The 11933-nt window shown below is 49.8% G+C and overlaps 1 protein-coding gene across 1 annotated transcript; it reads left to right on the forward strand.

Moving 5' to 3' along the window:
• Positions 1-2020: 2020 nt before the first annotated feature.
• Positions 2021-4966, forward strand: Ran (RAN, member RAS oncogene family). The gene is made up of 7 exons (XM_048343156.1): positions 2021-2213; positions 2530-2575; positions 2711-2795; positions 2867-2992; positions 3960-4147; positions 4309-4479; positions 4571-4966. The coding sequence occupies exons 2-7, from the start codon at positions 2540-2542 to the stop codon at positions 4613-4615; spliced, it is 651 nt and encodes a 216-aa protein (XP_048199113.1). The 5' UTR covers positions 2021-2213; positions 2530-2539; the 3' UTR covers positions 4616-4966.
• The last annotated feature ends 6967 nt before the right edge of the window (positions 4967-11933 follow it).

The following is an 11933-nucleotide window of genomic DNA, read 5'->3' on the forward strand; positions in this document are numbered from 1 at the left end:
ATGAAATAGCTAAAGGGCAGTGCCCAGGCCTGGTGTTCAAGCCCCAGTACTGCACATGCATGCACACACACAGATGCACGAGTGCGCACACTAATAAATTTGCTTTCTACAATGAAACATTTTTTAAATACTCTTTACTACTCTAGGAAATCTGAGAAAGTTAATGAAGTGCAAAGAAGGGAAACCATGCTGTCAGTGTAGGTGGCTGTCTGAGAAGTTATTCTTTAACCCGAGGTGACAGCCACCTCACCAATGGAAAGACACTGTCAAGGTGTCCCAAGCACTCAGGACAGCAGGTAGCGTGGTGCTGGAACTCTGACCTTTCCAGGAGCTGTGTGGACAGATGTGCTGGCCTCTTATATTCCAGCTCCCACTCCTACAACACATCAGTAACACTAATGGGTCTCCAGTGCTTCCTCAAGGCCAGGTGAGTGTGAAGTTCTTGGGGTGTATTAATTCCCTCACACATATTCCACTGGGGCAGCTACTGGAAACCTAGGTGGACAGTTTCTCAAGAGACAGAATAATCAGGGTAGCTGTTACATTACATTTATAACGTGTGCATATATGTTTAAAACCTTATGTTACCAAATCTACAGCTTGGGAACAGCTAAATGGAAGGGACTTGTATGACAATCCTTGTATGGTGGCAGAGGGTGGGCTATCCATTTTTTTTAAGTTACATTCATATATCCAAGAACAGTTCTGATGAAAATGTAAACATGAACTGATATAGAAAAACTATGTTTAGGCTGGGAATATGGCCTAGTGGTAAAGTGCTTGTCTCCTATACATGAAGCCCTGGGTTCGATTCCTCAGCACCACATATATAGAAAAAGCCGGAAGTAGCCTACGCTGTGGCTCAAGTGGCAGAGTGAGCAAAAAGAAGCCAGGGACAGTGCTCAGGCCCTGAGTTCAAGCCCCAGGACTGACAAAACACCAAAAAAAACCCCCACAAACCAATGTATAATATCTCCCCCCGCCCCCCCACATCCAATAGTGCTGGACCATCAGAGAGACCACCTTCCCATCTCGAATCCTCGCCCCATCCTGCTGAGCACCTTTGGGGTACACCCCAAGTGCGTGCAGAGGTGTGCGTGACTCGAGCCTCTCTTTAATCCTTACTTCCCAGGCTTCAGCCCTCGGGTCGGTGCCCCAACCCCTGGAGTCGGCCTGGTGTCTGCGTGGCCCCCGGGGTAGCGGCCCCGCAGGCGCTCTCGGGCCTGTGTGCCACGTGCGTGGGCTGCGTTCCCGCGCGGATGCCTCCGGGCCCCGCTCCGGAGGGCGTTTCCTGAAACGCGGCACGTAAAAACCACGACGCGCGTGGGCCTGCGAACACAGGCTGGTGTTCGTGGCGGCCCCGCGTGTCCAGGCGCCATAAACTACTCTGGACTTAGGACGGGCCGTAGGCTGCTCCTCCCCGGTCCACCTCGGGACCCGCCCAGGTCTGCCCGGGCCCGCTCCTGAGCGGGGACGCAAATGCGCGGGCGCAGCCGGAGGCCGGGACGCGGGGCGCGGCCACCCGGACCCCGAGGGGACTGGCCGAGGCCCAGGCGGGCTTCGATCGCCGCGCGGGAGGCGGCGGCTGCGGGCTGACGCAGCCCGGGCTCCGCGGCAGAACACTCACTCATTCCTTCACTCATTCATTCCTTCACTCATTCATTCTACGGGCGCAGGGTGCGGCGCTGACCACGTGACTGCCCCGCCTCGGAGGAACCGCGGGAGGCACCGACCGGCTAAGGCGGCCGGGCAGGTGCTAGCTGCGTAACGAACGGACGTAGCCGCGTGTGCGGGATCGGTGGTGTTAGCCTTTCCCGCCCAGGGGCGGTCAGCCCGACCACCGCGCGCGGGATCGGCGGGAGCTGGGCGCGCCGCCCGCCGTCTGCGCATGTGCGCCGCGAGCCCGCCCTGGGAGCCGGCGCACGAGGTCCACCGCCCGCCGTGCGTGCGCGCTCCCGCACCGGCTCATCAGCCACGTGACCCGACGCGCTGCTGCCGGGTGCTGGCCCGCTGAAGCGGCCGCGGGAGTCGGGCGGTGCCTACGTACGTACGTGCGCGCGCGCGCCGGCCGCGTGGTTGGGCGCGGCGCCGTTGCCCCGCCCCACGAGGCCCCGCCTCCCGCGCGCCGGCGTCGGCTGCGTCTCCGGCATTTGAATCGCGCTTCCGCCATCTTTCCAGCCTCAGTCGGACGGGCGCGGAGACGCTTCTGGAAGGTAGTGGCGGGGCCGGGAGCGGGCGGCAGCGGGCGGCAGAGACCTCGGCGCTGCGGCGGGTGACGGGGGCCGGGCCGGGTTCGGGGAGCGGGCGGCCGTCCGCGGGCGGCGGCCGGGCGGGTCGGGGAGCGGGCCCTGGGTCCTCGTCGTCCTCGTCTTCCCTTCGCCTCCCCTCCCCCGCCGTCCTCGGTCCGCGTCCCGCCGCGGCCGGCCCCCCGCGGCTGGGCGCCGCCTCCCCGCGCCGCCCCCGCTGCCGCCATGGCGCCGCGGCCTTTGTACGGCGCACGTGCCGCAGCCCCGCTCTGTTCGCCCACAGGATCGCCGCGATGGCCGCGCAGGGAGAGCCCCAGGTCCAGTTCAAGGTGCGGTGCCGGGGGTGCGGGGTGCGGGGCGCGCGCGGGCGGGCACGGGCGGATGCAGGCGACCGGGCGGGCACGGGGCTGGCGGATGCGGACGGCCCCGGCCGGGCTCACGGCCGTCGCGTGTCCCCTCCGCAGCTCGTCCTGGTGGGCGACGGCGGTACCGGGAAGACCACGTTCGTGAAGCGTCACCTGACGGGCGAGTTCGAGAAGAAGTATGTAGGTAGGTGGGCTCCGGCCGGGCGGGGGGGCGCGGGGCGCGCAAGCGCGGGCTGACGGCCACTGTCCCTGCAGCCACCCTGGGCGTCGAGGTCCACCCCCTCGTTTTCCACACCAACCGAGGGCCCATCAAGTTCAACGTGTGGGACACGGCCGGCCAGGAGAAGTTCGGCGGCCTCCGAGATGGCTACTACATCCAAGGTGTGCTCCGGGCGGGCAGGATGGTGCGGGGCGGGGCGGTACCGCCGCCAGCCAGCCTGTGGAGTCAGGGCCGGGGCCTGCACACACGTGTTCCACACTGACCCCGCCGGCACGGCTATTCATTCCTGGGGCGGTGACCACCGGGGGGCGGGTGGGAGAGAGATCTCCGTGACACACGAAGCACATGCTGTGTCATGCTGGCATGGTCATGAGCAAGCTGACTAGATGTGCAGTCGAGGTGGCCTCGATGGGCCTTACCTGAATGAATGCTGCCTATTTGGGCAGCTATCAATACTCCCATTGTTAAAAGGACATCACTTTGATCGGCCGGTGCCCAAGGAGGTGCTTACACGTGTGAGAAGGTTGTGATGGAAGTAAATATTCCTGTACATGTCAAGAGGCAACATCTTTTGGTACCTCATCTGATGAAAAGTAGTTGCCTGGGTATCCTCCCCTGTTTTCTGCTTTTATTGTGTGCTTACGAGTAATAAGCACAAAGATTTCTACTTAAAGGTTTCTAGCCAAAAGCTCATGGTGTGCATGCCCTGCAGTTTGCTTCTTGACAGTCCAGTATGGGTCTGTGGGTAAGATGGCCAACACAGGTGCCCCCTCCCCTAGACTATTCATGAATGCCCTCCCCTTCCCATTCATGAGACAGTTAGATTCTTTTTACTGGTTTATTGGCAATTAACTGATGATTACCCAAGGATGGGGGCAGTATTAGTGTGTCAGGATAAGGATTGATATAGGCGACATTGGTTGTTCAAGCTTTTATATGAAATGGAATGGTTCGTGTTTTGTGTTAATAGAAGTGGAGTGGTGATGAATGCTTTGTATTAACAATAATTGAGCATATTTATCTTCAGATTTTTTAATTTAGTGGGTAAATCTGGGTGACAGGCCTAAAACTAACCCACATGCATTCTTGGTGTGATAAACCCCACATTCATGGCTATAAATTTTTCAGCCCAGTGCGCCATCATAATGTTTGACGTAACATCAAGAGTTACTTACAAGAACGTGCCCAACTGGCATAGAGACCTGGTGCGAGTGTGTGAGAACATCCCCATTGTGTTGTGTGGCAATAAAGTGGACATCAAGGACCGGAAGGTGAAGGCCAAGTCCATTGTCTTCCACCGGAAGAAGAACCTCCAGGTGTGTGACTGAAAGCAGTGCTCAGCTTTGACTCTTACTTATCATGAAGCCTGTGTGGTTAACATTTGGGTTTAAAGAATGTAGTTGGGATGCCCCCGATAATCATTGCTTCAGTTGTGAGGCTTTTTGCAAAGGTTCATTTGTTTTTTTGTTTCAAACAGTACTACGACATTTCTGCCAAAAGTAACTACAACTTTGAAAAGCCTTTCCTCTGGCTTGCCAGAAAGCTCATTGGAGACCCTAACTTGGAGTTTGTTGCCATGCCTGCTCTCGCCCCACCAGAGGTGGTCATGGACCCAGCTTTGGCTGCACAGTACGAGCACGATTTAGAGGTATGGTCTCTCTGGAAGGTATGCTTTTAGAGCCTGCAGTGGGCTTCTTGGCAATCTAATCTGGAGTGCTGCCCTTTCTGTCTTGTCCTAGGTTGCTCAGACAACTGCTCTCCCGGATGAGGATGATGACCTGTGAGAAAGTGAAGCTGGAGCCGGTGTCAGAAGTCTAGTTTTATAGGCAACTGTCCTGTGATGTCAGCGGTGCCGCGCGTGTGCCACTTTATTATCTAGCTAAGCAGAACATGTGCTTCATCTTTGGGATGCTGAAGGAGATGAATGGGCTTCAGAATGAATGTGGCAGTTAAAAATACCTTCATTTTTTGGACTTGCATATTTAGCTGTTTTGGAACAGTTGTTTCCTTCTTGAGTTTCAAAGATAAGACTGCTACAGTCACATCACAATATCCAGTGGTGAAATCTTGTTTGTTACTGTCATTCCCATTCCTTTCGTTTAGAATCAGAATAAAGTTGTATTTCAAGTACCTAAGCAAGCGAACTCATCCCTTGTTTGTATGTTTTAGAGTAGGAAAGCTTGTGCCATGGGACTGCTTTAGACTACCTTTGCTAGTGATGATTTACCTTGGAATCTGTCAGATCCGTTTCTCCTTGTGCCTACCTTTTACTTTCATGTTGATTGGTGGTGTTGCCAACTGACCTAAGTTGGTTAGAAGTTGAGGTATGTAAATATAGAACACCACCTCTCCCATCTCTGTCTTAATCAGGTAATGAATCACCTAGGAAAGAACTACTTTATAGTTAAATCATGTCTGTAATGACATTTGACTGGCATCTTAACGAGGGAAGTTCATGGTAAAAGTGACCCTGTTGGTTAAATGTAGGCCTCAGAAGATGGCCTGAGGGGATTGTGCTAGATTAGATTCTAGCTTTTCACACTACCTCGTGTGTCTGTGTCAGGTGTCCAGTAAGTACTCCAGGAGGATGACGGGGTTGCCACTGCTCCCTGTCTGTATTCCCAGCCTTTAGAGATGGGTTGGGAATAAGACAACAGTCACTTTTGAAAGGGTTTTTCTTCAGGCTATGTAGAAAGGAGAGGAACTACCTGCAGGCAACATGGATGGCTCTTCCACAGAGTCTTATGATAACTTTTTGCCAGTCCTGGGGCTTGAATTCTGGGCCTGGATGATATCCCTGAGCCTTTTTATGTTCAAGGCTAGTGCTTACCACTTGAGCCACAGATCCACTTCAGCTATATCTGAGTAGTCGTAGATGCCCAGTCTGGCTTTGTACCGCAATCCTCAGATCCTCCTGAGAGGCTAGGATTATAGGCATGAACTACCAATGCCCGGCAGTAACCAAATTTTTAGAGAATTTTCTCTAGAATGTTTTCATGTGTCATTTCTGTACGTACAATGTGTCCATATCAAGCTTCCCCTTGTATCATAAGTACCCTGAGGAAGCCTTTATACTGTGAGAACTGTTGAAGTCCAGTCTGATGTCTAGAAATGGCTCCTTTTCCTACAGGACAGAAAATGGAGTCACTTAATGAAGAGGGTGTGATTAAGACAGCTTACTGTGAACTGGCTTAGACTGACCATATATGCTTGCTACATTCAGAAGCAGTTTTTAGGAGGCTATGATCTAAACTTGTTTCCCATTGTAGAGATGAAACTTTCCATCCAAACCTTTTTAAGTTCAATATAAAGCAAATGTGCTGTTTGTAACCTGTAAGTGCAAGTACCTTATGTTCTTGTACATCTTGTAACAGTTAAAATGGGATGCTGCTTACCTGTTTATCATTGGGCGGGCGGGAACTTTTAAAGTTCCATTGGAAGAAGTAATTGTTGTAAAATATATTGCTTCTACTTTGCCTGGATTTTCTGATTTATCTCTAATCATTTAGGAATCATGAGCATAGATAGTTGGGCTTATGGGAGTTAGACCTGCCGACCTGGGTTGGGGAGTACAGATTCTACCCAGCTAGGCAAGTGGGAAAGGTTCTTCCTACTTTTTAATAAGAGAATCTGGTTTGTACAGGTGGAGAAACTTTAAAATAGACATCTAGGGAAGAGTAGAGCTTTCCACAAAGTATGGGTGCACAAAGAGGACTGTTAAGGTCACTTACACCTGCAGTAGCAGTTGGAGCTTCTTTGGCAGAAATGACCCTTAAGACCAGGATTGAGTTGTGAGGAGACTGAGCTTCCAGGAGCACATAGCATAGATTCCTGCCCTTACACTGCACTGCTCCTGCCCTTTGGGGCTTGGGGGATGTCAGGTCAGATGGTCTAGTGTCCCTCCAGACCTATCAGAACTTCCTCCTCATCAATGGCAAATTGCCACCTGGCTGATGTCTGCTTACTTGGTAAGCACTGGGGACCTCAGGAAGAGAACTGAGAGGTTAGAGATGGTAGGGTGGAGGCTCAGAACATGACAGTGCCAACCAAGTTGTTACTGAGTCATGGTGACATGATGTGCTGGGGCTTTCCGTTCACACTGTTCATTTGTCCCAGCTTGCTCTCAGAAGGGAAAGAGTTGAGTGTGGATAGGGAGCTTGCTAGTCAGAACTCCAGGACAAGGGACACCCATGCTCTTGGTAGATACGGTGTGTGATACTTCAGATTTAGCCACAGGAGTCATGGGTCTTAACAAGCATAGTCCCTACCTTCAGGAAAAAACTGACATCCTAGTGCAACATGGACAGTTCATCTGATCTGCTTGGAGCTATGCTGGGTATGGAGTTGGGCAGCCTTGCGCTGGGAGCTTGGTGACATCTGAGGTGAACTCAGGTGGGAACGTGGCAGTCACTAGAAGCATCTCTTCAATCCAGAGATGTCTGCTTGGGGAGTCTGGGGAGGGGGCAGGCTGCAGTCCTAGGGACAGGAGTTCAGGAAAAGGGCTGGGGAGGAAGGGAGGGAGGGAAGGACCTTTGGCTTTTGGGATCTCAGCAGGTTTACAGGCTTGGTACCACAGCCAGTGGGGGCTGGGTGTGCCCTCCAGGGAGATTTCAGAGTGGTTCAACTCAAGTTATTTTAGACTGCTTCCAAGAACAGCTCAAGCTTAAGACTTTTAACTTCTGATGAAATCAATGGAAAACAAATTATTTTAAATCTGCATGCGTGCGCTCCTGTGTGTGTATGTGTGCATAAGTGCATACCTGTGTGTGCATGCATATGTGCCTATGTGTATACCTATGGTGCATACATGTGTGTATGTGGTGTGTGCATTTGTACATGTGTGTACCTCTCTGTGTATATGTATTGCCACACTAGTTTCCTGTCAGCTTCTGTGCCCAGCATGGGATGAAGTGAGAAGTACCAGGCATGCTGAGCAGAACATAGTGGGTGCTGTTAGGTAAGTGTTCCCTTGGTTATTTATAAATTCCTGCATCTTCCTGTGGTCTGAGGCATACAAACAGGTGTTCCTTTCTTCCAGTGCTCACATTTGATTAGGCTTTAATTTGGAACTCAGGCAATATTGATAGATTTGGCTGGAAGTAGATTTCTCAGGGCAAAATCTAAGGGGACAATGGTTGCACAAAGCACCTAACCAGAGTCCAAAAGCAGAGCAAGTCTCCTTCAGGAGCTAATAAGCTTCTGGGACCAGCCATTGGGCCAGTAAAGGGGTATTCCTTCTTTCATTGTATTAACTAGCCACCAGCCACAGGGCAAGTCAAGGTATGAGAGTGCCTGCCTTCTTAAGTGACTTCTACCCCTGTGCTGCTGAGTGAGCCCCACCAACACAGACCAGGGCAGGGAGAAGGAAATGGGCCGGGGCCAGGGAGTCCCTGCTCATTTATATGGCAGGTTCTACACACTTAAAAACTTAGGGATCAGACTGGGAATATGCCCTAGTAGTAGAGTGCTTACCTCGTATACATGAAGCCCTGGGTTTGATTCCTCACCACCACATATATAGAAAAAGCCAGAAGTGGTTCTGTGGCTTAGGTGATAGAGTGCTAGCCTTGAGCAAAAAAAAGCCAGGGTCAGTGCTCAGGCCCTGAGTCCAAGCCCCAGGAATGGAAGCACACACACACACACACACACACACAGCGCGCGCGCACACGCGCGCGCACACACACAAGCAAACTTAGGGATCATGGTAAGACCCAGCCTCCAGGCCTATGTCCAAGAGAATTAGAAACAGGCATTCAAACACTTGCACATGAAGAAGGCCTTTGTCCCAACAACCAAAAGGTGGAGACACAACCCCCCATGCCTGTCAGCAAACATAGGGGTAAAGTCATTAAGATAAGCATCATCATGAACATGGTGCTAATGGTGCTAGTTAACAGAGGCTGTGCTTCAATACAGTGAAGTTGTATCATCTTCTTTGTTGGTGACCAAATTGCACTTGCTGTGTCCAGTGGGGACCTGTCAGGCTGAACTATTTTCTCTTTAATACAACTTTTATGCATGACCAAAGTCTTGGGCTTGTCTGCTTCCAGACCTTGTGTGAGAAGTTCTGCTGGGGATGAGAAATGCTTCCTCTGGGGCAAAGCGGCTGCTGCTGACTTGCCACCACTGCTAGTCCACTTGGTTTATAGAAAACCAAATGCAAGGGGAGTATGAGGGGCAAGGTAACAAACAGTACAAGAAATGTATCCAATGCTTAACGTATGAAACTGTAACCTCTCGGTACATCAGTTTGATAAAAATTTGAAAAAAAAAAAAAAAACCCAAATGCATTAACCAGTAGGAAATAATAAAGCCTCCTTTCATGCTATTTTTCCAATTACAAATTAACACTTGGCTTTTCCTTAATGTCTTTGATGTTATATCCTTTTCCTGAAATATTTGTTTTCATTGTCAATATCATTTTTTTTATGCAAGTGCTGGGACTTGAACTCAAGATTCCTGCTTTTGCTTAGCTTTCTCTGCTCAAGCCTAGCACTCTACCACTTGAGCCACTGTGCCACTTCTGGCTTTTTGTTTGTGTGGTACTGAGGAATTGAACCCAGGGCTTCATGCATGCTAGGCAAACTCTACCACTAAGCTACATTCCCAGCCCTACTTAATTTCTCTATCCTACAACACATCCTAGTTTGCAAATACCAAATACTAGCATTCCCTCTCTGGCCAGTGACAGTGAAGGTACTTTTGGATTTCTGCATGTGTTTTGTTGGTCCACAGTCAAAATAAGTGTTTAAAACCACTTGAGATAATTCTGTGTTGCAGTTATTCTAATTACACCATCAACTCTATGTAATTAGATTCTTTTTTTTTTTTTTTTAAGTTGCTTTTGCTGGGCACTGGTGGCTCACTTCGGTAATCCTGGCTACTTAGGAGGCTGAGATCTGAGGATCACAGTTCACAGCCAGACTGGGTAGATACATCTGTGAGACTTCTCCAATTAACTAGCAAAAAGCTAGAAGTGGAGCTGTGCTCGAGTTGTAGAGTATCTTGAGTAGAAAAAGCCAAGGAAGAGCTCATGGCCCTGAGTTCAAGCTCCAGCAGAGACATACACATAAAAACAGGGTTCTTTCTCTCTTATCCCCCCCCCCCTTTTTTTGCCAGTCTTGGGGCTTGAACTCAGGGCCTGAGCACTGTCCCTGGCTTCTTTTTCCTCAAGGCTAGCACTCCACCTCTTGAGCCAGAGTGCTACTTCTGGCTTTTTCTATATATGTGGTACTGAGGAATCAAACTTCATGTATATAAGGCAAGCACTCCACCACTAGGCCATATTCCCAGCCCCCCTCCTTTTGTAAATGCAGGAAACCCCTATACATCCAAATCGTGAGGCAGACAACTGGTGATGTTTATTTTTTCACCTTTGCCTTTCATGGCATCCTCCTTCTCCTGCAGAACACTGTACAGGTCTGGGAAAGTTCTGGCACTGTTCTCTTTTTTAGTGGCTTTTGAAGACAGGGTCTTGCTATGTAGCTCAGGCTGACCTTGAACTTGGGATCCTCTCGCCTGGGTCTCCTGAGTGCTGGAATTACCAGTGTGTACCTGGCTCAGTTTCTTTGCAAAGGTAGAAATAATAAAGTACACACATAACAATGTAAGCACACGTATGTGATGTGGAATATGTGCACTCACCCCTGCTCGCACAGAGGGGCTTTGCCTGGAGATCATCTCCTGAGCTTTGCCTTTATTCTTTGAATTTTAAAAAGGTACTTACTTTTGCAGTATTAGGGTTTGAATTCAGACTCTTGCTCTACCATTTGAGCACACTTCCAGCTCTATTTTTGTGGGCTATTTTTGATGCTGAGAGTCCCAATGTTTCTGCCCACGCTGGCCCAGAACCTGATCCTTCCACTTTCGGTCTCCTGAGTAGGCTGGCTGACCACCATGAGCCTCTGGTACCTGGTTTGGGGTTTTTCTTTAAATATCATAGCTGGCCACACCGCAGTAAGGTAAGACTTTTGCATTTGTTTTCGTAAGTTGAGGGACTTTTATACAGTGCCCCAGGCTCCCTCCCCCCTGCCCAGCCTCCAGGTGGCAGGGGACTTGTTTCTGGTCTTGGATGAGGGAGGTCTCTGTGCAGGTGCCATCCCTCCTGCTGGCTGAGCGTGTCTGTCATAAGGCAGTGTGGGTATGGGTGTGCTCAAAGGGTGACAGTGTATTTAGTATTGTTGAGTGTACATTTTGTCACGCCCTGTTGGGTCCTGTTGATTTTTATCATTATGGCCAGAGCTTGGACCATGATAACTTTTTGTTGTTTCGAGACAGGGTTTTGATAGGTGACCGAGACTGGCCTCGAACATGTGTCCACTTGTATCCTCCTGAGTGCTGGGATTACAGGTATATACTACCATGCCTACCAGATCATGATTTTTTTAATCTTTATTTTTATTGTCAAGGTGACGTGCAGAAGAATTACAGTTACATACGTAAGGTAGTGAGTACATTTCTTGTCAAACTTGTTTCCTCCTCCCTCATTTTTCTCCCACCTTCCCTCCTCCCCAATTACAGCTCCTCCCCCTCCTCCGAGTTGTACAGTTTTCAACATATTGTCTTGTGAGTACTGCTGTTGCATTGATTTGCCTTTTACCCCTTGTCTCACCATTTTAATGTTCCCTTTCCCTTCCCTAATTCAGACAAACATAAATACCCAGGGTACCAGAATCAAATACAGTGACAACAGGGGCTAAATCATGGGGAAGATAAACAGAAGAAAAGAGAAACAATTTCACATAATACGTTAAAAATGACAACATCAATGATAAACCGCTTGTTTCCATATTTTGAAGATCATTTCACTCAGCATCATCTTAAGTAATCATATGTACATAACTATTGAACTATTGTGACTATCTGCTAGGACTATCCTAGACATACTAATTATTACCAATGAGGGAAACCATAGAGTCTACGTTTCCTTGGGTCTGGCTCACTTCACTTAATATGATTTTTTTTCCAAGTCTTTTCATTTCCTTACAAATGGGGCAATGTCATTTTTTCTGAAAGAACCATAGAATTCCATTGTGTGCATATACCACAATTTCTTGATCCATTCATCTACTGAGGGGCATCTGGGTTGGTTCCATATCTTAG

The sequence above is a fragment of the Perognathus longimembris genome, chromosome 3 (assembly GCF_023159225.1).
Source record: "Perognathus longimembris pacificus isolate PPM17 chromosome 3, ASM2315922v1, whole genome shotgun sequence".
Lineage (NCBI taxonomy): Eukaryota > Metazoa > Chordata > Mammalia > Rodentia > Heteromyidae > Perognathus > Perognathus longimembris.

Excerpts from the sequence above, each read along its gene's own strand:
- Ran (XM_048343156.1), top strand. The coding sequence starts at position 2,540 with ATGGCCGCGCAGGGAGAGCCCCAGGTCCAGTTCAAG. Across the intron at positions 2,993-3,959 it reads AGATGGCTACTACATCCAAG|CCCAGTGCGCCATCATAATG; the intron begins GTGTGCTCCGGG and ends TAAATTTTTCAG. Across the intron at positions 4,480-4,570 it reads AGTACGAGCACGATTTAGAG|GTTGCTCAGACAACTGCTCT; the intron begins GTATGGTCTCTC and ends GTCTTGTCCTAG.